Source organism: Mobula hypostoma, chromosome 5 (genome assembly GCF_963921235.1).
Source record: "Mobula hypostoma chromosome 5, sMobHyp1.1, whole genome shotgun sequence".
NCBI classification, from domain to species: Eukaryota; Metazoa; Chordata; class Chondrichthyes; order Myliobatiformes; family Myliobatidae; genus Mobula; species Mobula hypostoma.
The window spans coordinates 172,600,243-172,623,889 of NC_086101.1; the positions used below are offsets into that span (position 1 = coordinate 172,600,243).

At 41.7% G+C, this 23,647-nt stretch overlaps 1 protein-coding gene across 11 annotated transcripts in view; it reads right to left on the bottom strand.

The window, feature by feature from the left end:
* The window catches only part of tenm3 (teneurin transmembrane protein 3), a 2,629,382-nt gene that overhangs the window by 188,165 nt on the left and 2,417,570 nt on the right, over positions 1-23,647 (bottom strand). For all 11 annotated transcript variants that reach the window (XM_063049436.1, XM_063049434.1, XM_063049437.1 and 8 more), the window contains one exon: positions 10,152-10,366. In XM_063049436.1, coding sequence (XP_062905506.1) covers positions 10,152-10,366 — 215 coding nt within the window. The remainder of the gene's footprint in view (positions 1-10,151; positions 10,367-23,647) is intronic.

Here is a 23,647-nt window from a genome sequence, read left to right on the forward strand (position 1 = left end):
AAAGGGTCTCAGCCCGAAATGTCATCTGCTCATTCATTTCCATGGATACTGCTGAGTTCCTCCAGCATTTTGCACATGCTGCTTTGAATTTCTAGCATCTGCAGAATTTCTTGTGTTTGTGAAGTGATAAGGGTCTTGGTTTTAATTTGGCTCGGGTGTATTGGTTATTATCATTGTGTGTAAAATATGGTACGTGTCATTGAAAAAAATACTTGGGTCAATGCTCTATCTTTCAATGGCATTCCTGATATCAGGACGAGAGTCTTTGTCATGGAATTACTTTTGTTAGTTACAAACCAGACGGTAGGCATTTGGCCCACTATGACTGAACAAATATCAGACTCTCCCCACAGACTTGAGTCATCTTCTTTGAGTCGTAGAGTAAAGTAGCATGGATATAGGCACTTTGGCTCAAATTTTCTATGCTGACCAAGGTGCCTACCCAACCATTTCTATCCATATACAGTACCTGACAAAATCGCTTATAACTGTGGTAATTTTACATGCACCCATCACTTCCTTGGGCAGCTTGTTTCACATACCCACCATCCTCTGTGTGTTCCATTTATATATTTCCCTTCTCAAATTAAAATTGTACCCTTTGTTTTACCCCTCATAATTCTGTATACCTCTATAAGGTCACCCCTCAGGCTCCCATGTCCTAGGGACATAAAATCCCAGTTTATTCAGTCTCTCAAAGATGCAATGATTTCTGACTCATTGCACAGAGGTAAGGTATTCCATGTGCCAGTGACCTACTATGGAAAGAAATGTTCTGAACTTCTCTTCTCCCTCATTTCGCATTGAAAACCAATTATAGCTGAACCATTCAATGTTGACTCCCCTACCAATGATGCTTTACAATCTTACCTGGGGCACACTTGGTCCCAGATATTCCCGATCTTCAGTTGTGGTGTCATCAGGAGGACGGCTACAAGCCCTGGAGAAATGAGGTGATTGACACTTCCCTCTGCTTTTCTAAGTTTTCTGCTGCTGACCACCAAAGAAAGAGCAGTAGAATGGAAGAAGTCTCCTAGGTAATCCAGCCACCTCACTGAAATGTCAGACATTTGCTTTCTTGAAATCTTTACCTTTCTACTGTTAATCAAACCTTCAAACTTACTGCCACCATAAGTGTCAAAACCATGTTCATTGTGGTCAACACTAAGTCTTTATCAAAAGAATAGAATGGATGATTGACCAGCTTTGGGAAAGGTTGCCAACATGTACTCAAACAATAAATGACAGGGCCATAATAAGCTCTGTGGTAGACCAGAAGCTAGGAATAACTCAGGTCCAACTGACCGTGTACATTGCATGAAATGAGAGCGCAGAAGAAAAAGATGGAAGAGTAAATACAGAATCTGCCAGTACCCAGTCCTGAAATCAGGTTATTAAACTTCAAGGTTATCATTTAGGAAAAAATAAATGAAAGTAAAGTGAGTTTATTTTCCCCCAAATGCTAGCTGTTCACACTTCAATGCCAGAGAGCAAATGTATCCTACTCTCTTATGGAATGTAATAATGTTAGAAAATAGAAGCGTAAAGCAGGCCATTCAGTTTTCCCCAAGCCGGCCCCGCCATTTAATATCATACAAAAACAGGAAGTTGGCCATGGTTCCTCTCCTTCCACCCATAAAAAAGTCTTTCACGGCATTAACTTTATCTGGGAGTTCAGCAAATCCATATACATACAATGTTTTTATAAAAACAGTGAAATCTGAGCAGCAGAATGAGGCAAAGTTCAGAGAATCATACTGTGCATTATATATCTAAAATGGCTCGTTGAAACTGCAGAGTGCCAGCCAAGTTCTTCCTCAGAAGTCAGGCTTAGATTTGGGAACCAAGTGGGCTAAGGGGTGAATGATTCTTGAACTGAGCCTTCAGTTGCCACCTCCACAGCACTCCAGCCACCATTCGTCTAAATATCATAGTTTGTAGATTCAATTGACTTGCTACTGTCTAGGTGATCCCCACTCTAGCCCCATGTATTGAATTTATAAGAACACAGACATCTGTAATATAGGATATACAGCTCTCCCTTCAGATACAGGATTGGTTGGGATTCCTACTGTTGGAGATACTATTTTCTAAGTAACACATGTTTATCTGAAAACAGATTTTCACCCACCTATCAATTTTGCACTTGTTCTATGTATCTTTTAATACCATCATACTGAAAACTTCCAATGTATTTATTACAAGTTACTTTACAGAACATTTAAAACAAATTCAAGTGCTCAGCATTTTATTCCTTACTTTGATCCAGTAGCTGAGGCTTTCAGAAAGCTTCCTTGATTTTAGAAGACCTTAAGACATAGGAGTAGAAGCCCTCAATCAAACTGTGCTTGCTTTAGTAGAGTCAAGTTAGCTCACATTGATTGCACAGAATTTACTGCACAGACTATTGGGGCCAAATGGTCTCAGCTACACACGTGTCCCCCTCCTGCAAACGTGCTCCCGGATCTGGGCCGTACCCTCCAAATATCCGGACCTGCCTCTCATTTTTTGCACTACCTTACTTTCTATTTATGATTCATAATTTAAATTTTAGTATTTAGTATTTTTACTATTTAATATTTGTAATGATTGTACGTTCTAGTATCAATTGTTTGGCGACAATAAAGTATAAAGTATAACAGCCCATCTGACCACATAATCATATTCTTCTTTTCCTTTCTGTCTTGTATAGCTTGTAAGGGCAGTTATGCAACATACCTTATTAACATGCAGTATTAGGTTCCCTGGTTAGTCCCACTTTCAAGGTCAGGTTTCTCCTGATTAATTTACTGGATGCTTTCCTGACCATCTCCAAAGTTCAGGGCTTTCGATACCAGGAAACTTACTCTAATCAGCAAATCCCTTGCATAAACATAAAAGAAAACATCTGTTTGATCATCTAGCATCCTTCTCACTTCTGGAGAAATAAGCTTCAGCTTGTACAGTCTTCTCTAATTAATTGATGCATTTCAAAATTCTTACTTGCTTTCACCTGGAACTTCATGCCCTGTTAGCAGTACTATTTTACACCATGAGTGCTTTTTTCTATGCACCTGAAATTCATTGAACCAAAGGCAATAAAGTGAACTTTGGACGCCCTTACTTTCAGAGCTTAATTTCTCTGCATGTCTCCCCAATTATTGTTTCTAAGAGTTCGTTTTAACTGTTGCTAGTCAAACTGGACTATAGTTGCTCAGTTAATTATATCCGATTTCATCTGTTCTTCCTTCTAGTAATAAAATTGTACGATTGGTCAGTTACAATACACAAGTTGCATATTCAATAGTTTATTATATGAAGTGAGGCTGCGCGGGCGTGTTAGTGGCCAGTGGACTTTATTTATATAGGCAGTGGAGTCTATTTATTTATAACCCAGCTGAGATCTGCACATTCAGGAAAGCAGAGAGTATTGGAGAGCAAGAAAATTTGCAATGAATTTTGGCATTGCAGAATAAATTCAAATTCTACATGTGTGCTGACTTCAACAGGGCAAGTTAAGGATTTGAGAACACAGATAGGCTATACTTCATTAGGTGACTGTGATGGACCAGCAGCTTGAACAAATAAAAAGCATGCAAGAACAGACTGCAAGTGTGACCTTTATATCATTGAAGAATGTATTGAACTAGCTGGGATAAAAGCAGATAAAATCATATCATGTGGTACAAGTGGTCAACATGGATTCTCATTAAGAATTTAGGTAAGTTCTTGATAGTTTGTGTTGCTCCTTTTACTCTGAACAAAGAGAAATATTGATCTGCAAGTTATTTTCAAACCAACATTTTCAGAAAGTGGTTTGTAGTAGTTTCAGGCAGCTATTGATCTTCCTTGTATCAGCCTTCATTACCAGCTAGATTGACCTAATTTATTTAACAAAGCTTAAAGCAATCTCAGATGACAAGAAAATGGCATGTGATTGATGTGCTCTCGCTTCCTCACTGAATTAAGTAAGGCAATCGAAAATTTGAGGGCTGCATTTGGCTTCAGATTAGGGGTAGGCATCTCACATTTAGCCTCCCTAGGGTAACGCTCTTTAAACTGGGCAATTGTTGGAGCTGGAGCAGACTACCTATGTTTGAAGGGACTGGTGAGAATGGAACATTGAAGTTTTATATATGTGGATGGTAGATATTGGTGAAAAAGCAATACTGTAAAAGTTTCTTCTCCTGTATTGACAATACCTGAACAACAGTTTGCAAGATAGTGTTAGGGTCGGGGCTTGAGGCTAATATGTACTGCATTGCTGATTTGGAATGGATGTGTTCGAGATTTCAATGGGTTATGCAAGGACAGTAACTATGAAGTACCTGTGTCCTTTGTTTGCCAGTATGGGATTCGACCTCATAGTCATACTTTACAGGAGATTAGTGTGCAAACTTAAAGCACACGGTATTGGGGGTAAGGTATTGGTGTGGGTGGAGAATTGGTTAGCAGACAGGAAGCAAAGAGTGGGAATAAACGGGACCTTTTCAGAATGGCAGGCGGTGACTAGTGGGGTACCGCAAGGCTCAGTGCTGGGACCCCAGCTGTGTACAATATATATTAATGACTTGGATGAGCGAATTAAATGCAGCATCTCCAAGTTTGCGGATGACACGAAGCTGGGTGGCAGTGTTAGCTGTGAGGAGGATGCTAAGAGGATGCAGGGTGACTTGGATAGGCTGGGTGAGTGGGCAAATTCATGGCAGATGCAATTTAATGTGGATAAATGTGAAGTTATCCACTTTGGTGGCAAAAATAGGAAAACAGATTATTATCTGAATGGTGGCCAATTAGGAAAAGGGGAGGTGCAACGAGACCTGGGTGTCATTATACACCAGTCATTGAAAGTGGGCATGTAGGTACAGCAGGCGGTGAAAAAGGCGAACGGTATGCTGGCATTTATAGCGAGAGGATTCGAGTACAGGAGCAGGGAGGTACTACTGCAGTTGTACAAGGCCTTGGTGAGACCACACCTGGAGTATTGTGTGCAGTTTTGGTCCCCTAATCTGAGGAAAGACATCCTTGCCATAGAGGGAGTACAAAGAAGGTTCACCAGATTGATTCCTGGGATGGCAGGACTTTCATATGAAGAAAGACTGGATGAACTGGGCTTGTACTCGTTGGAATTTAGAAGATTGAGGGGGGATCTGATTGAAACGTATAAGATGCTAAAGGGATTGGACAGGCTAGATGCAGGAAGATTGTTCCCGATGTTGGGGAAGTCCAGAACGAGGGGCCACAGTTTGAGGATAGAGGGGAGGCCTTTTAGGACCGAGATTAGGAAAAACTTCTTCACACAGAGAGTGGTGAATCTGTGGAATTCTCTGCCATAGGAAACAGTTGAGGCCAGTTCATTGGCTATATTTAAGAGGGAGTTAGATATGGCCCTTGTGGCTACGGGGGTCAGGGGGTATGGAGGGAAGGCTGGGGCGGGGTTCTGAGTTGGAGGATCAGTCATGATCATAACAAATGGCGGTGCAGGCTCGAAGGGCCGAATGGCCTACTCCTGCACCTATTTTCTATGTTTCTATGATCCCGGGGGAAATTGATTTTCATTACAGTTGCTCCATAAATAATAAATAGTAATAGAACCACAAATAGTTAAATAGTAATATGTATATTTTGCCATTAAATTATGAAATAAGTCCAGGACCAGCCTATTGGCTCAGGGTGTCTGACCCTCCAAGGGAGGAGTTGTAAAGTTATATGGCCACAGGCAGGAATGACTTCCTATGATGCTCTGTGCTGCATCTCGGTGGAATGAGTCTCTGGCTGAATGTACTCCTGTGCCCAACCAGTGCATTATGTAGTGGATGGGAGACAATGACCAAGATGGCATGTAACTTAGACAGCACCCTCTTTTCAGACATCACCATGAGAGAGTCCAGTTCCATCCCCACAACATCACTGGCCTTACAAATGAGTTTGTTGATTCTGTTGGTGTCTGCTACCCTCAGCCTGCTGCCCCAGCACACAACAGCAAACATGATCACACTGGCCACCATAGACTCGTAGAACATCCTCAGCATCGTCCGGCAGATGTTAAAGGACCTGTCTCCTCAGGAAATAGAGGCGGCTCTGACCCTTCTTGTAGACAGCCTCAGTGTTCTTTGACCAGTCCAGTTTATTGTCAATTCATATCCCCAGGTATTTGTAATCCTTGATCATGTCCACACTGACCCCCTGGATGGAAACTGAGATCACCGGTACCTTAGCTCTCCTCAGGTCTACCACCAGCTCCTTAGTCTTTTTCATGTTAAGCTGCAGATAATTCTGCTTACACCATGTGACAAAGTTTCCTACCGTAGCCCTGTACTCAGCCTCGTCTCCCTTGCTGATGCATCCAACTATGGCAGAGTCATCTGAAAACTTCTGAAGGTGACAAGACTCCGTGCAGTAGTTGAAGTCTGAGGTGTAAATGGTGAAGAGAAAGGGAGACAAGACATTCCCCTGGAGCCCCAGTGCTGCTGATCACTCTGTCGGACACACAGTGTTGCAAGCACGTGTACTGTGGTCTGCCAGTCAGGTAATCAAGAATCCATGATACCAGGGAAGCATCCACCTGCATTGCTGTCAGCTTCTCCCCCAGTAGAGCAGGGCGGATGGTGCTGAACGCACTGGAGAAGTCAAAAAACATGACCCTCACAGTGCTCGTTGGCTTGTCCAGGTGGGTGTAGACACGGTTCAGCAGGTAGACGATGGCATCCTCAACTCCTAGTCGGGGCTGGTAGGTGAACTGGAGGGGATCTAAGGGTGGCCTGACCATAGGCTGGAGCGGCTCCAGAACAAGTCTGTCCAGGGTCTTCATGATGTGGGAGGTCAATGCCACTGGTCTGTAGTCATTGAGGCCGCTGGGGCGCGGCGTCTTCGGCACAGGGACGAGGCAGGACGTCTTCCACAGTACAGGAACCCTCCGGAGCCTCAGGCTCAGGTTGAATACATGGCGAAGTACTCCACATAGCTGAGGGGCTCATGAGAACTTGACTGGGTTTGGAGAGGAGTCCCGCGATCAGGCAGCCATCTGAACGGAGAACCTGGATTTGTTGCTACTGGGAGAAACGTCTCAGTGTCTGAAAGGACTGTGAAATGAAGGTCCCAAGGTTTGGAAATGAATGAGGCAAAGGCACAATGCCAACATTATTCAAGTGACACCAGCATTTCCAAGAGCAAAACAATAAAAATGCTGGAAATCTGAAGGAAGAACAGATAATATTGTTGACATTCAGCAGGTCAGACATGTTCCCAGGAGAGATAGTGATTTAATGACCTGTCGTTGTTCACACTTTGTTCCTACCTGGTAACCTGTTTTCAGTTCCTCAGTACCTATTTTAGCATACATTTACCCAGGAGCTCCAGGTCTAAGTACACTCTGAATCTAAAATAACGATGTTCTGCTCTGTATGATTCTGGCGCTAGCTTGAAAGCTTGTTGAATTCATTATGTATGTTTTAGGAACTGACTGTAATACTGATAAATAAAACGAGAATAAAGTTGAGTAGCTTCTTATCAGACCGATCTGAGAAGCCACGGAAATGATCTTTTATTACTGCACCGAGGTGATGCAGAGTCACTCTGGCAGTTCTCAAGGGTTTGTTATCTACGAAACAAATACTCTGCAGAAATTCAATGCTAGGGTTTTAAAGAGACTGCACAATAATACAATGAACAAGCTGGAGAATTTCAATCAACTCAGACTGGTCAGTTTTTTTTAAAGAACTGCAAATATAATTGTGGGAATGCAAAGCAAATGTCTCCAAACAAAGCCATCATGAATACTGATGAGAAAGGAATCAAGCACGGGCTTCCTTTCAATGTCAGTGAGTGACGGCTTGAAAACAAACTGAGAAGTGATCTTCTGAAAGCTCCATGTGCTGGCATTTCACAGTGCATTAATACACAAAATGGGGAAGTAAATTCACACAACCGACAAAACATCATCCCCTAATTAAAGTACAAACACTCTCTCCGCAAGCGTCTTGACGGCAAGTGGAGTCGGTTTGAGTTGCAAAAGCTTTTCAAGTTGGGAATGAAGGGGCTGGTGGAGGAAATATTGTGGGATTGAAAGCAGTGAGGTAGCTCGATTGCTAATGATGACGGAGGTGAGGCTGCAGGGACCAGCTGTCAAGCATGATTCCTATTTGTTGTTGCTTGTTCTGGAACATCATTGTCATAGGGTCAGCATGGAATCAGGTTGTTCAGCCCATTGAGTCTGTGCTGATCATCAACCACCCATTTACATAATCCCATTTATTCTCCCACATTCCCGTCGACTGCATTCCATGAAGTCAAACCAGTGTAGAACTTAAACTATGACAGATAGGGCATGAGGGGGTATCATGGAACAGAGGGACCTAGGAGCACAAGTGCATTGTTAAAAGTGGCGTCACACATAGTCCAGGTGGTGAAAAGGGCATTTAGCATGCTAGCCTTCTTCAGTTGTGGCACAGAATTGGGTCATTATATCAGTCAGTACTGAGGTGGGACTTGTACAGTTATGGTCACTCTATTATAGGAGAGATGTGGTTAAACTGGAAAAAGTTCAGAAAAATGCCACAACTGGAGGGCCGGAGTTATTGGGGGGGGGGGTAGCTTGCCAGACTAGATGTTTATTCCTTAGTACACAGGAGAATGGGGGTGACCTAACAGAAATGCTCAGAACTATGACAGGCAGAGATAAAGTGGATGGCAACAGTCTTTTCCCCAGGGTGGTGGAGTCCAAAACTAGGGGGTATAGATTTAGGGTTAAAGGAGAAACATTGTATGTTCTCCCCGTGACTGCGTGGGTTCCGTCTGGGTTCTCCAGTTCCCCCCCCCCCCCCACAGTCCAAAGACGTTCTGGTTGGTAGGTTAAATACTCACTGTAAGTTGTCCTATGATTAGGCTAGGATTAAATCTGTGGGTTGCTCTGTGGCACAGCTCGAAGGGCCGGAAAGGCCCATTCCAGGCTGCATCTCAATAAATAGATATGCTTAAAAGGGAGCTGATGGGCAACATTTTCCACAAAGAAGATGGTGAGTATATGGAAGATACTGCGGGAAGAATGGTTGAGATGGGTAATAGACTATTGTTTAAGAAGTACTTGGATAGGTACATGGAGCAGTGGGGCATAAAGCAGGAAATTGGGACTTGTTGTGCCAGCACTCTGATTGACATGGACCCAACAGGGTGAAGACTGGCATCCGTGCTATATTGCTCCATAACTCCCAAACTGCCCTGCAGATTCTACCAATACACTACAGGCAATTTACAGTGATCAATTAATCTACTGATGTGCACACTTTGGGATGAGGGGTCACCTATCAGTGTAAGGTATGTGTGACCTACACACAGATCGCAATGGATGTCAGAGTTAAACTGTGTCTGCAACTCTCTCATCTGCACCAGTACACTTCCCCAGGTGTGCTAGATCTTAAAAAAAATCAGCAGGGAGAGGTGGATGTAAGCAGAACAACAGGGACCAGATAGTGTATGCATGTTACAGAGCTGAGCAGTGAACCTCACGGGGGTCTCCAGGATACCACAGGGATAGGAGACTATCGTATTAAGAGATGAATGAGCCGCTGGCAATACATTCAATGGAGCAGAGAAGGTTAATTGAATATTTTTAATAGATATCTTAAAATTATGTTATAGTTTGACTGAGTGAATTGGGAAAGAACTTTTCCACTGGTTGGGAAAAGTCATGGTTGAGGGAGAGCTTTAACGTCTTTAGAGAGAAAATTGGACAAATGCTGGAGGAGGGGAGAACAGGCCTTTGGGATGGATTAGATTGGAGGAGTGCTGGCAACAACATGAAGAGCAGAATTGGATTCTTCTGTATCTTATGTTTGTGTAGCACTTCCTTCAGGCTTCAGAAACAGCAGCATGAGTTGTATTGGAGCTAAAACAAGAGGATGGAAGGAATGGAAATCAAGCAAATAAAAATGGAAAATGATAGCAAGTTAATTTATATTTTGCAATACTTTTCGGACGTACATACTGCTGACATCAATGACCCCAGAATAAGTTTCAGAACTTCATTGAGGAAATTCCTGGGAAACAACTGAAGACAGGAACGAATATGTGAAATAGTTGATTCAGTCTGCAATAAAATGCCATTGTTCAATTGATGGGGAAAGCTAAAGCAGATGGAATCAAAGTGATATGCATTAATTTGTTACAAACCATACCTGAGTGTGTGAGGGAGGCAGTCCCTTTCTGCCGTACACACCAATCAATGCATCCTTAGGAAGAGATATGTTGAACTTCAGGAACAGGGGCTGGTCAATAAAGAGCTGGGCTCTCCAGAAGACCCCCGGAGGCACCTCCTGTACGGTTCGCCGTCCCAGGTCCACCTCACCTGAATCGATGGTATTGTTTTCTTGATGAGGGAATCCAAATTTTCCTTGAAAGAAAGAAAATAATTTCAGAATGGAAGACACAGGGCCTCTGCTGATTGATATCCTTATCATTCTTCAAGTTGAATGTCTGAAGATGACCGTTTTTCCTCCAGTTTCCTACCCTTCCATTAAAGACGTCTACGGATATAGGCAGTGGACTTATAGATAAGAAAACACAATGCAATAATGTACTAGGCTACCAATGCCAAAGGAGAATGTCAAATCCCGTTGTATAATCAAACTTACTTTTGATGGATTGTGGATTAGCATTGGAAAAAAATTGCTATAAAACTGCTGAAGTTATTGCAATATTGAAGTTATCAACCAGACTACTAATGTAACTCATAGAAGTTGTTGCAGATCAGGTTTGGATGTGAATCATTCAAGTTTATTACCATTCAACCGTATGTATGTATGCCACCAAATGGAGCAAAATTCCTCTGGACCGAGGTGTTAATAAATAATAAGGTGTATTTATAAAACAAATCAAAAATTGAACAGTATACACTACTGGTGCTTCATACATGATGAGCCCTAGGTGGTGGCAGGGAGTTAGTAGTCTGATGACCTGGGGGAATAAGCTGTTTTCCATCCTAATAGTCCTTGCCCTAATGCTGTGGTATCTTCTGCTTGATGTTAGGAGGTCAAAGAGTTTGTTGGACGGACGGGAGGGATCATTGACAATCCCAAGGGCTCTATGCAATGCTCTTAATGAATATCTCTAATGGGTGGAAGAGAGACTTGAATGATCCTCTCAGCAGTCCTGGCAATCCTTTGTAGGGTTTTGTGGTCAGATCAGATGCCTTTGCGCACAATCTTCTTAACCCTTAAAGTTATCCAGTAAGTCACTCTGGTGAGCAGGCAATTGCTTCAAAGGGTGGCCCAACATCAACACCTGTGGGGTAGCCCACAGGCAGCAAATGACAATACAAGAACAAATAAGATCCACACATCAACACTTCGACTGTTTTTCTACAGAGTCATAATTTCTTTGGGAGAGTTCTGATTTTGCTGGGTGTCTAATCTCACTTACGCTGTTGATGAATGTGATGCTTAACATTCCGGATCTATAACATCTGAAATAGGAAAGACAGCCATCTTTTCCTCAGCTTGTCACGGAAATACGGCCTACTTGTATGGAATTGTACCTCTTTCTCTGAATGCCAAGATTAAACGATGATTGAGCGGATAGCCAGACACTTGTTCCCAGGGCAAAAATGCAAGTACATGGGAGCATAATTTTCAGGTGATTGGAGGAAAGTATATTGTGGATGTCAGTGGTAGTGAGTACATGGAATGCCCTGCCAAGTGTGGTGGTAGAGGAAAGTACATTAGGGGCATTTAAGAAATTCTTAGATAGGCAGATTGTTTTTGTTTTTTTTCTTCCTTGCCATGCCTTGTGGCTCACGGGGTGGCAATGTTGCTCTTTCTTTAGCAATTGCCTGTTTCTCACGAGGCCGAGTTGCTTGCTCGATGCTCAACCCACTGTGGATGGAAAGTGTGCAAGGAACGGGCCAGATTCAAACCCAGGACCATTCGCCTCGAAGTCTGGTGCTGATGTCACGACGCCGCGGGCCAGCAAGATAGGCACATGGATGTTAGAAAAATGGAGGGCAACGTAAGAGGCAAGGGTTGGATTTATGTTAGAAAGGTCAACATGCTATCATTGACCAAAGGATCTGTACTGTGCTGTGATGTTCTGTGTTCCAAACAGAATGGGGTTTTAAAAGATCCCAAGGTTATCTGAAATGCTGCTATTCCTTCAGAGACTTAGTGAACACTTAAAACTGTTGGGGTCTGTTTCTGCGTCACTACCTCCTCACACTTAAGGCTGAGAAACAGAATATTCATTCATCATAACTATTCTATCCTGCACTTTTATTTTGCCAATGAACATTCTGCACTCTTCTCAGAAGGATGGGAACTAAGTAGGAACCATAAGTAAATGGCTACGTCTCACAGATGATGGGGAAGGCTATTGCATTGCACTGGAGTCTGTCCTTCACTTTAAATATGCCGATAAACTGAAGCACTTATTCATGCAGAGCTGCTTTACAAAATGACAATCTTTACAAAATGAGTATCTATTGAAAAGTTGCTTCAGGATGCTGGAGTAGATTTTTGTTCCATTGTATTAGAATGGGGACAGATTCACTTTGCAATGTTTCAGAGAAGACACATTGTGCTCATCATCAGTTAACCATCTGGGGAGCAACGAAATAACACAAAAAATGGAATTTTAGGGCAAACATGCCAGAAGGCTTGTTTAGCTTAAAACCAATTGACTGAAACTTTTGTCTGAGCTGCTGCAGATTAAGTATGTACATTTTACCAGATTTCACTGGCACGACTCTAAAACAAGCAAACACATAATGATCATATAATCTGATATCTTTGTGAAAATGAGTGAGAAGTAAATTGTAATGATCCCTTTTCCAGACACTGTTGCCATTATATAAATGCGGGAAAAAGTCTTGTTTAAAGTCGCTGGATTTACTTTCTTAGGTTAGCATTAGGGAGCTTGGCAGCCAGGCAGACATACATCCTGGGAACACAGTGTGTGGTGTTGATAATGTACACAATCAGTTCCCATTCATGCATGTATTCATCACCTCTGACTCAACAATTGTAAATTATATCCTATGGAATGGGGTAAATGAGCAACATGTGGGCATCTTGACGATGTGAAATGTAATATTACATTCATGTCCAACAAAGGAAGTCAACAGTTCAGAAATACTAAAATCTCACGGTGAAACACGAAAGATTAAAATCCAAAGCAGCACACACAAAATGCTGGCAGAACTCAGCAGGTCAGGCAACATCTACTGAAATGAATAAATATTTCATGACTTGAGCTGAGACTCTTCCTCGGGACTGGAAAAGAGGGGAGAAGAAGCTAGAATAAGAAGTTAGGGGGAGGGGAAGAAGGACCAGCTGGAAGGTGAAAGGTGAAGCCAGGTGGATGGGGGAAGGGTGAAGAAAGCAGCTGGGTGGTCTTAAGTGGAAAAGGTAAAGGACTGGAGAAGAAGGAATCTGATAGGAGAGGAGCTTGGACCATGGGAGGAAGGGAAGAAGGAGGAGCACCAGGAGGATGTGATAGGCAGGTGAGAAGATGTAAGAGGCCCAAGAGGAAAATAGAAGTCAAGAAGGAAGGGGAAGGAAAAATGATATTACAGAAGGAGAAATTGATATTTATGTCATCAGGTTGGAGGCTACCCAGACGGAATATGAGGTGCTGATCACCCTGATTGTTGCACAAGTGGAGGCCATGGACCGACACATCGGTATAGAAACGGGAATACGAATTAAAATGGTTGGCTACCGTGAAACTTGGCGGATGGAGGAGTGGTGCTTGATGAAACCCAATTTACGCCGGGTCTCGCCAATGTATAGGAGGCCACATCAGGAGCATCGGACGCAATACACAGACCCAACAGATTTGCAGGTGAAGTATTGCCTCTAACCTGATAGTCATAGTCATAGTCATACTTTATTGATCCCAGGGGAAATTGGTTTTCGTTACAGTTGCACCATAAATAATAAACAGTAAGAAAACCATAAATAAATAAATAATAATATGTAAATTGTGCCAGGAAATAAGTCCAGGACCAGCCTATTGGCTCAGGGTGTCTGACCCTCCAAGGGAGGAGTTGTAAAGTTTGATGGCCACAGGCAGGAATGACTTCCTATGACGCTCAGTGTTGCATCTCGGTGGAATGAGTCTCTGGCTGAATGTACTCCTGTGCCCAACCAGTACATTATGTAGTGGATGGGAGACATTGTCCAAGATGGCATGCAACTTGGACAGCATCCTCTTTTCAGACACCACCGTCAGAGCATCCAGTTCCATCCCCACAATATCACTGGCCATACGAATGAGTTTGTTGATTCTGTTGGTGTCTGCCACCCTCAGCCTGCTGCCCCAGCACACAACAGCAAACATGATAGCACTGGCCACCGCAGACTTGAAGAACATCCTCAGCATCGTCCGGCAGATGTTAAAGGACCTCAGTCTCCTCAGGAAATAGAGATGGCTCTGAACCTTCTTGTAGACAGCCTCAATGTTCATTGACCAGTCCAGTTTATTGTCAATTCGTGAACACTGATTTCTTGAACTTCCAGTAATGCCCCCCTTCACCAGTCCCCATTCCCATCTCTCACCTTATCTCCTTACTTGCCCAACACCTCCCTCTGGTGCTCCTCCCCTTCTTCTTTCTTCCATGGCCGTCTGTCTTCTCTTATTACATTTCCCCCTTCACCAATCAACTTCCCAGATCTGTACTTCACCCCTCCCCCTCCCCATTTCACCTATCTCCTTGTTTTTCTTCCTCCACCCCCTCCCCAATCTTCTCTTTGATTCCTTTTTCTTCCCCCTCCATTTCCGATGAAGGGTCTCGGCCCAAAACCTCCACTATACTCTTTTCCATAGATGCTGTCTGGCCTGCTGAGTTCCTCCAGTAATTTGTGAGGCAGTGAATTGTGTTGTCTTTATCATCATCCAACTTGGTCTGAGATTGTGTGGGGGAAAACCGCAAGTGTTGCCATACTTCTGGCACCAACGTAACATGCCCACAACTCCCTAACCCCAACAGTACATCTTTGGAATGTGGGAGGAAACCCGAGCACCCAGAAGAAACTTACGCGATCCTGGGGAGAACATACAATCACCTTTCGGACAGTGGTGAGAATTGAATCCCCTCGCTTCCCCCAGCACTGTATATGATTCCGCTAACTATTATGCTGGGATGCCATGCACCTTCACTGCACTGGGTCAACTATATCACCCAGACAAAATAGCAGAGGTAGCTCTGTCTTGGTAGAATGAGGACAACCACTGAGAAATGTTCTGATTCTCCCAGAATGCAGAACACTGTCAAACCACATCCAAGGTTTTAAAAAGTGCACACAAAAAATGCTCTAATTAACAGTTTTGGTGTTAATGATAAATCATCCAGGAAAAGATTCTGTCTAAATTCTGAAGAAAATGCTTTAAATGCTGATCTGAAATTAAGTGACGCTGAAGGGTTTTTCACTGATTCCAAAATGACCTGAGAATTTTCATTGCTAGCGCTGTAAGTGACACTAATTAACATGTCAGGAAGCAGAGAGAGCCGTCTACTTAATCAATATAAATGGAACTTTACATGCTATGAAGCTGGAATCCCTCTGACCCGCCTATAGGGAGATGACTACAAAAGCTGTTGCCTATGAAATGATGCGGTCCTATTCAACTTACCATATCACTCCAAGTCAATCACTCCTAACATAGATAACTCATCTTTCAAAATAACCTTAGGATAACCATGGCTGTATACTTCACCCTTGGGATTTATGAAGATAAAAATAAAAATATCTAGTGAAAAGGCTAATCTTGATTTCACTTAATTATGAAAATCCACAGGATGCCCATAAAACTCTGAAATAAGAGTATTTAAAACGGAAAAGAATCCTTTCTGTAAAACAACAAGTTTCTCTAGGTATGGCAGTGATAATAAACCTGAGTTTGATTCTGAAATAAAAAAGACTTTCAATAAAGTTTTAATTTATAAATAAATATGATTTTCTCATGTAACAAATTCCTGGAATTTCCTGAACGAGAGAAAAACTGCAGAGTAAGCTGTTTCACCAAGCACCCATGGGCTGTCCACCAGGAGAAGCAAGATCTCTCAGTGGCCACCCATTTTAATGTCAAAAGTGACTGGATTATCCCCGCGTTTTCGACTAACTCTGAGACACACGGTATTCTTTTCATTATCCCACCCTGGTGTCACTAAACTGCATTTTCACTTGTTAAAAAGGAAATTTAGCGTAACTTGTAAGAACAATAAAGCAGAAGTTGGTATATGATTTTAGCGTCACTTCTGCAGTAGTCTCACCCAGAAACATTTGACCTTAAGTATCTACCCATTTACACTAACACAAAAAGAATAAGTGTATGGGTGAACACAGCTAATGTACATGACAGTTACAGAAACATCTCACTGGCCTCCACTATGTAGGATTGGACATCCTTATTAGTCCAAGCACCAACAGATAGAAGTGACAACAAGAAGGAAGATTTTATTGGCTGAGAGGAATCAAATTTAACTCTTTTATTGTCCCTGAGGGTCAACCACAGAATGAAATTATTTGCATGATAGCTGAACCAAGACAAATACTTTCTTCCTCTAAGTAACACAATTGAACCTCTTAGATTCTGACAACAATTTTGTGGTCTTGTCAGAGTCAGGTTTATTTTCATCGGCATGTGTCGTGAAATTTGTTAACCTAGCAGCAGCAGTTCAATGCAGTACATGATAATATAGAAAGAAAAAATAATTAAGTAAATCAATTACAGTAAGTATATAATTGTATATTAAATAGTTAGATTAAAAATTGTGCAAAACAGAAATGTTTATTTCAAAAGTGAAGTAGTGTTTACGAATTCAATATTCATTCAGGAATTGGATCACAGAGAGCATTTGTTGGCCACAGACCCACAATTTGGCACATTTGAATTAAATAATCTGATTTGCTGAAGTGAGAATGTGAAATTGGCAATTTACTCAGCAATGTCACCAATATTAATTACACCCCAGATTAAGATAGCAATTGAAGTCTTCACCTTGGATTCGCAGACCCTTGAAAATGATTGATACAAGCCCCCTTAGATGTTAATTATTATTCTAGTAAAACAGTATCTTCTGTCACGGAGTGACTGAATACCTTTGAATACAATAGGTAGTGGATTCGGCCCAGTACGTCATGGGTAAAGCCCTCCCAACCATCAAGCACATATACATGAAACGCTGTCGTAGGAAAGTAGCATCCATTATCAAAGATCCTCATCACCCAGGCCATGCTCTCTTCACACTGCTGCCATCATGTAGAAGGTACTAGAGTCCCAGCACTCACACCAACAGGTCCATGAACAGATACTCCTCCTCAACATCAGGCTCTTGAACAAAAACAAATAACTACACTTTTTTTTAATTGAGATGCTCCCACAACAAATTATCTCACCTTAAGGACTCTTTTTCTTGCTATTTCATGCTCTTGTTATTTGTTGCTATTTTCTTATATTTGCATTTGCATAGTTTGTTGTCTTCTATGCTCAACTTGTCCTTTCATTGATCCTGTTTACAGTTACTATTCTATAGATTTGCTGAGTATGCCTGCAGGAAAAAGAATCTCAGGATGGTATGTGGTGACATAAGTGTCCTCTGATAATAAAATGTACTTTGAACTTTTAATGGTTATAGGACAGGAAGCCATTTGGCTCTTCATGTAAAGACTGGCTCTTTACCAGAGCGATTCCCTTGTTCTACCCATCACCATTTTCTCTGCGGACTTTCATTCTTTTTTCTCAATAGACAATAGGTGCAGGAGTAGTCCATTCAGCCCTTCGAGCCAGCACCACCATTCACTGTGATCATGGCTGATCATCCACAATCAGTACCCTTTTCCTGCCTTTTCCCATATCCCTTGACTCCGCAATCTTTAAGAGCTTTCTTTCTTGAAAGAATCCAGAGAATTAGCCTTCACTGCCTCAAAACCATTTTATCCAACCCCTCTTGAAGGTTGTAAGGAACCTGCCTCCACCGTATCTGAAGGTAATGCTTTCAAGATTTGAAACAGCCACTGTGTAAAAAGGTTTTTCCTTAAGACACACATCATTATTTTCCCTTTTACTTTATATCTATGATCTCTAGTCCTTCACTCCACCACCAACATTGACAGCGTACTTCTATCAATTCTGTCCAAACCCCTCATCATTTTATGTACTTCTGTGAGATCTCTCCTCAGCCTTCTATTCTGCAAATAAAACAGTCATAGCCTCTCTAATCTATCCTTGTAACTGAAGGCCTTCAACTAGAAACATTATTTTCCATCAATACAATCTGCGAACATTCAGCAGGTCAGGCAAGATTTTGTTTTATTTTCATATTCCAAGCAGGACGATTTCCAATTTTCAACTGCCACTCTCGATGATTTCTGCACCCCATATCCCAGGTCAGTCCACTCCTGTGTCCCTTTACTTTGCTCTGCATCTAGTCATTCCTCCTGTCAAGAGTTTGACTGTCATTAAGTCATAGAAGAGTGCAGCACAGAAATGGGACCTTTTAGCCCACCTCATCCATGCGGACACTGATCATCCATCTATCAACAGTAATCCCATATGACCCAATTTCATAGATCATAGAACAGGGCACCTCAGAAACACGCCCTTTGGCCCACGACGTTGTGCTGAATGGTTACCAAAGCTCCGACACAATGTCTCGATCTCTGCTTTCTTTGTACATTCATGCACTGATCTAAGAGCCTCTTAGTACCTCAATCCTCCATTACCAACACTGTCAGTGCTTTCCAGTGTTGGTAATGGAGGATTGTCCCACTTTTGAATTTATCCCTCTCACCTTAAATGCTGGTCAACTAGTACAATCTATCTGCTCTATTTATGCCTCGACAGTAAGTGTTTCCAACCTTTTTTATGCCATGGAGCTTTACCATTAACTGACAGGTCATGGACCCCAGGTTGGGAAACCCTGCTCTAGAGATATTCCTCTTTTGCCTATCCAATATGTATCCAAATGATATGACAACTGGGAAATTTATGTTTAAATAATAAAAAGTAAAAACTAATAATCACAAAACAACTTGATTGTAGTTTAACATTTTATCAGGACCAGGATTTTGGTCAATATTTGAAGTGGAATATTATATATTGTACACTTGGAATATTGCATTCAGTTCTGGTTGTCTCATTATCAGAAGGATGTGGAAGCTTTAGAGAGGGTGCAGAGGAGAATTACCAGCATGCTATCTGGATTAAAGAGCATATCTAATTTGGCCTGCCTGAGTGAGCTTTTCTCTTTGGAGTGAAAGAAGATGAGAGCTGATTTGATAGATGTGTACAGGATGATAAGAGCCATAGATCAAGTGTATAAACAGAAACTCTTTCCTCGGGCGTCATTTGGATAGTATAAGCATTCTAGGGCTTTTCTCTTTGGAGCAAAGAAAGATGAGAGCTGACTTGATCGACATGTACAAGATGATAAGAGGCACAGATTGAGTGCATAGCCAGAGTTCCGTTCCTAAGGTGGTAATGGCTAATACGAGCGGGCATAATTTTAAGGTGATTGGGAGAAAGTATAGGGGAGATGTCAGAGCTAATTTTTTTGGATCAAGAGTGGTGGATGCATGGAATGCACAGCCAGGGGTAGCGGCAGCTGCAGGTACATTAGGGACATGGCACAGGGATTATTAAAAAATGGAGGGCTATGTGGGAGGGAAGGGTTAGATTGATCTCAGAGTAGGTTATAATGTTGGCACAACATCGTGGGCTGTAGTGTTCTATGCACTCTGATCAGCACTCAGTCGCTTGTATTGTGGTAATAATGTGTGGAAGGAGGGCAATTAACTCTGAGTTCATGCTGGATATTTGCAAAGGCATTCTAATAGTGCCACTGCCTATTTCCTTATTTCATTCTATATTTTTCTCTTTCAAAGTGGCAATCAATTCCCCTTTAAAAGTCACCACTCAATCTGTTTTCATCACCCGAGCAGGCAGCATATTCCAAATCCCAATCAGTGGTGCAAAATAATGGCTCTACCTCTTGTCACCTCTGTTTCTTTTGCCAGTCAACCTGCTGTGATTGGATTGATGCCAGGACAAGTGTTAAACTATTCTGTTTGTAGAGAGTAAGAGGTTAAAGAGCAGCAACATGGGGACGATATCATAGTCTATAGCTTCTCCTATCATCTTTAGTTCTGCTTCCAGTCAATATTTAACCAACCTCTTTTCAAAAAAGGTTTATGCGACATGATATTGATTGATTTTGTGCAGGATCTGTTCAACAGCTGAACAAGTAAACGGGAAAAAAAATTAAAACTCTATATATACTTCCAGCATGTTGATTGTGTCCAGTTTATGTTAATTGGTTGATGAATCACAGGTGGGAAAGAACGATGACTACTAAAATCCTCCAGCAAATGTTTTACACCATTGCCGCCATGAAGAAATCTACATGAGATTTCTTCTTCCCCAATTTAATCATTCCCTTCACATTGGGCATGCCACTGCTTTATCGAGTTGAAGATTTGACAGAAGTCAACAATTACTGGGTAAATAAGGCTACAATGTTTTTTTTGGAAAGTCAAAGTGAGAAGTAATGCTTCCTTTGCCTTTTGTGTGTTTCACATAACTGCAGTGTAAACCACACAAAGGCTGATGGTGACATTGTTTGGATGCAGAGCTGTCAAAGAAGATTGGGTTATCGTGGCAACTCTCAGGTACTTTCAGTGCAACATTTGCAGCTGTGGTGCACCACAACCCAATGCTGGAGAGGCCTTGCAAAAGTCGATTAATTTTCTCCTGATGTGGTCTCCATCCCAATTCTGACCGTGCTATTCTTGGCCACCTAGTTTATTGTTAATACTGGTGCTTGCATATTGTCCTGCAAGGGGTTTCCCCCAGGGTGGAGCAAGTTGGCAGGTTAACTGGCCTCTGTAAATTGCCCCTACTGCGGAGATGACTGGCAGAGTCTTGGAGGTAAGTACAGGGGACTGTGGGGAGAGAAAAAAAAATCTGGTGGATTTTGATTAGGGTCAATCAGGGCAAATGGGATGGCCCGGTAATGTTGTGTTTAGTGTAACACTATTTTAGAACCGGCGATCACTGAATGTGGTTCAACTCTTGCTGCGGGAGATTGTACGTTCTTCCCATGACCCCATGGGTTTCCTCTGGGTGCTCTGGTTTCCTCCCACGTTCCTCGGATGCATAGCTAGGGTAGGTGAGATTTGGGCACTCTATGTTGGTGGCGGAAGCATGACAACATGCAGGCTGCCAGGACAACCCTCCAAATTTGATTTGATGCAAACAACACAGTTCACTCTATGTTTCAATATACGTGTGACAAAAAAGCTAGCCTTATAAAGGGATGCATGATAGTTTGTGTGGATTCTGGCTGAAGGGCCAGATTCTGTGAGTATGACTGTAACTGTGTACAGCTCCAGTAGAATGTTACAGAAGCATGATGCAGTTGATTTAACAGTTATTACAATGTTTATTAGAATACCAAAAGAGAAAATCCAAAATATTTTGCATGAAACACCCAAAACTAAATGGATGCAATAATTTAAAGGGGAAGGAAAATTTAATAAATATATTTTACTCCAAAGTTTATTCCTTCCACACCAGAATTTTACATTTCTTGGATCTTTCCATTCAAACTATCAATCTGCTTGTCTACTGAAACGTTCATTCTAGAAAGATGTCCTACTCCAATTGCTCTAGAATTATATATCCGTACATCCTGGATTGTTGCCATGGGAATAGCACTAATCAAGACTTCCACCCACTCTGAGGATTAGTCGCCCAGGAACAGCCTCAGAAACCATGCCTCACCCGAGGATGTGGTTTGTTTGAGCCAGACAGCTCGAATATTATTCATCCCATTGGAGACAATAGAGGACAAGATTTCCATGCTGGCAAGAAAGCTGAAACTTGGTGAAGGAAACAAAACGATTATTCTGTCTCATAAATTGAAGAAACTAGTTTCTTTCCTTTATGTTTTCACTATTTACATGGGAGGTTTCAGAGATAGCAGAAGTCACATTTGCAAGTCATTATCTCCAACAACAATCAGCAAGAAACTCGACCAGCGATTGTAAATGAGGAGCAGAAAAGACTAAGAGGAAAATTCACATGCTGAATCCATAAAGGAAACATTATCTATGACCAAGAATAAAATAAATTCACAAATAAATATATGGGTTGCAACTTGTTCCTGTTGGCCTCTGTATTCCAAATATTCAGAATGATTAAATCTTCCAAAAATATCTGAGAAATGTTTACTTATTTTAAGGACTGACAGAGTGAAGTTTGTTCCAAAAGTTAACTGGGAACAAAGACAAATTCCCTTCCATCAGGTTGTTTCTCTAGCTTTTTGTTTGTTAAAGATCGAGGAAATATTAGCTCCAGTGACTGTTTGGCACAGTCTACCCTTATCTCCAAGTATCAAAAGTAGCTGCATACTTGCATTGTCCTTTTCTGAATAAGCTCTATTAACACATATTCAGATATTAGATTAAATAAAATATAAAGCGCCAAGATTTTGTCTATTAATAGGGAAGATTTTCAGTATACAGCTACATCTTTCTTTATTTCTCATATGACCTGATGTTTGTAAAGATAGGTGGAGGGGCAGGTATTCTTGAGGAAGTAGAGAGACTCAGGCTACATCCACACTAGACCGGATAATTTTGAAAACGCTGGTTTCGTGTAAAAACCATAGGCGTCCACACCAAGCGTTTTTGAAAATACCTCCATCCACAATAAAATGGATATTTGGGCAAATCTCCTCCTACTGGGCATGTGCAGGACACACAGAAAACAAGTGAAGAGGAAACGGTATACTTGGTGCGCTTTTGTCCAGTAACATACTAGAAAAACTTAAAAGGAAATTGCCAAATGAAAGACTTGGTACGCGTTTGTCCAGTAATATTTCCTACAGCCATAGTCTCTACACCGATGAAAGGGACAACAGCTACAACTAAATGCAATAAGCCTTGTTACTGGGCAAAAGTGAAATTTGCTGTCACCTCATTTGTTTGCCTTTACTTTTGCCATGTCTTTGTGTATTATTTTGCTGTATTTAACATGTGCAATAAAATGAGTTACTGGGCAAAAGTGACAATTGCATCTATTGAATGTTTGCACAAACAATACATTAATAAAGCACCTTGTTAAATATATAAAACATGTCTGCATCAGTGTTATCTTGTACTTCCATACAACGTTACATTAGGATGTTACACATCTATCGTCAGATATTGTTGTGGTGTTGGAGATTGCGTTCAAGAAAACAATGAAATGCCGCGCTGCTGCCACCATTTGTTCCGGCACGTCATGACAGCGTTTTTAAAATTAGCCGGTTACCCCGTACACACTACAACGGCCAACCGGTGTTTTCAGATTTAAACACTCTGGAGAGTGTTTTAAAAAAGCTCTGTTTTCGGGGGAGGAAAACGCCATTTCAGTGTGGACGGAGGGTCAAAACGAAGAGAAAAAGCTTCGGTTACTGATTTATCCGGTCCAGTGTGGATGTAGCCTTAGTCAAATTAGGAGAATGGGCAAAGAAGTGATGACGGAAAATGGTGTCAGGAAGTGTATGGTCAGGCTCTTTGAGGGAAGAAATAAAAGAGCAGACTCTTTTCTAAATGAAGAGAAAAGTTAAAAATCTGAAGCGCAAATTGCAAGTCCTTGTGCAGGATTCCCTAAAGGTTAATTTGCAGGTTGAGTC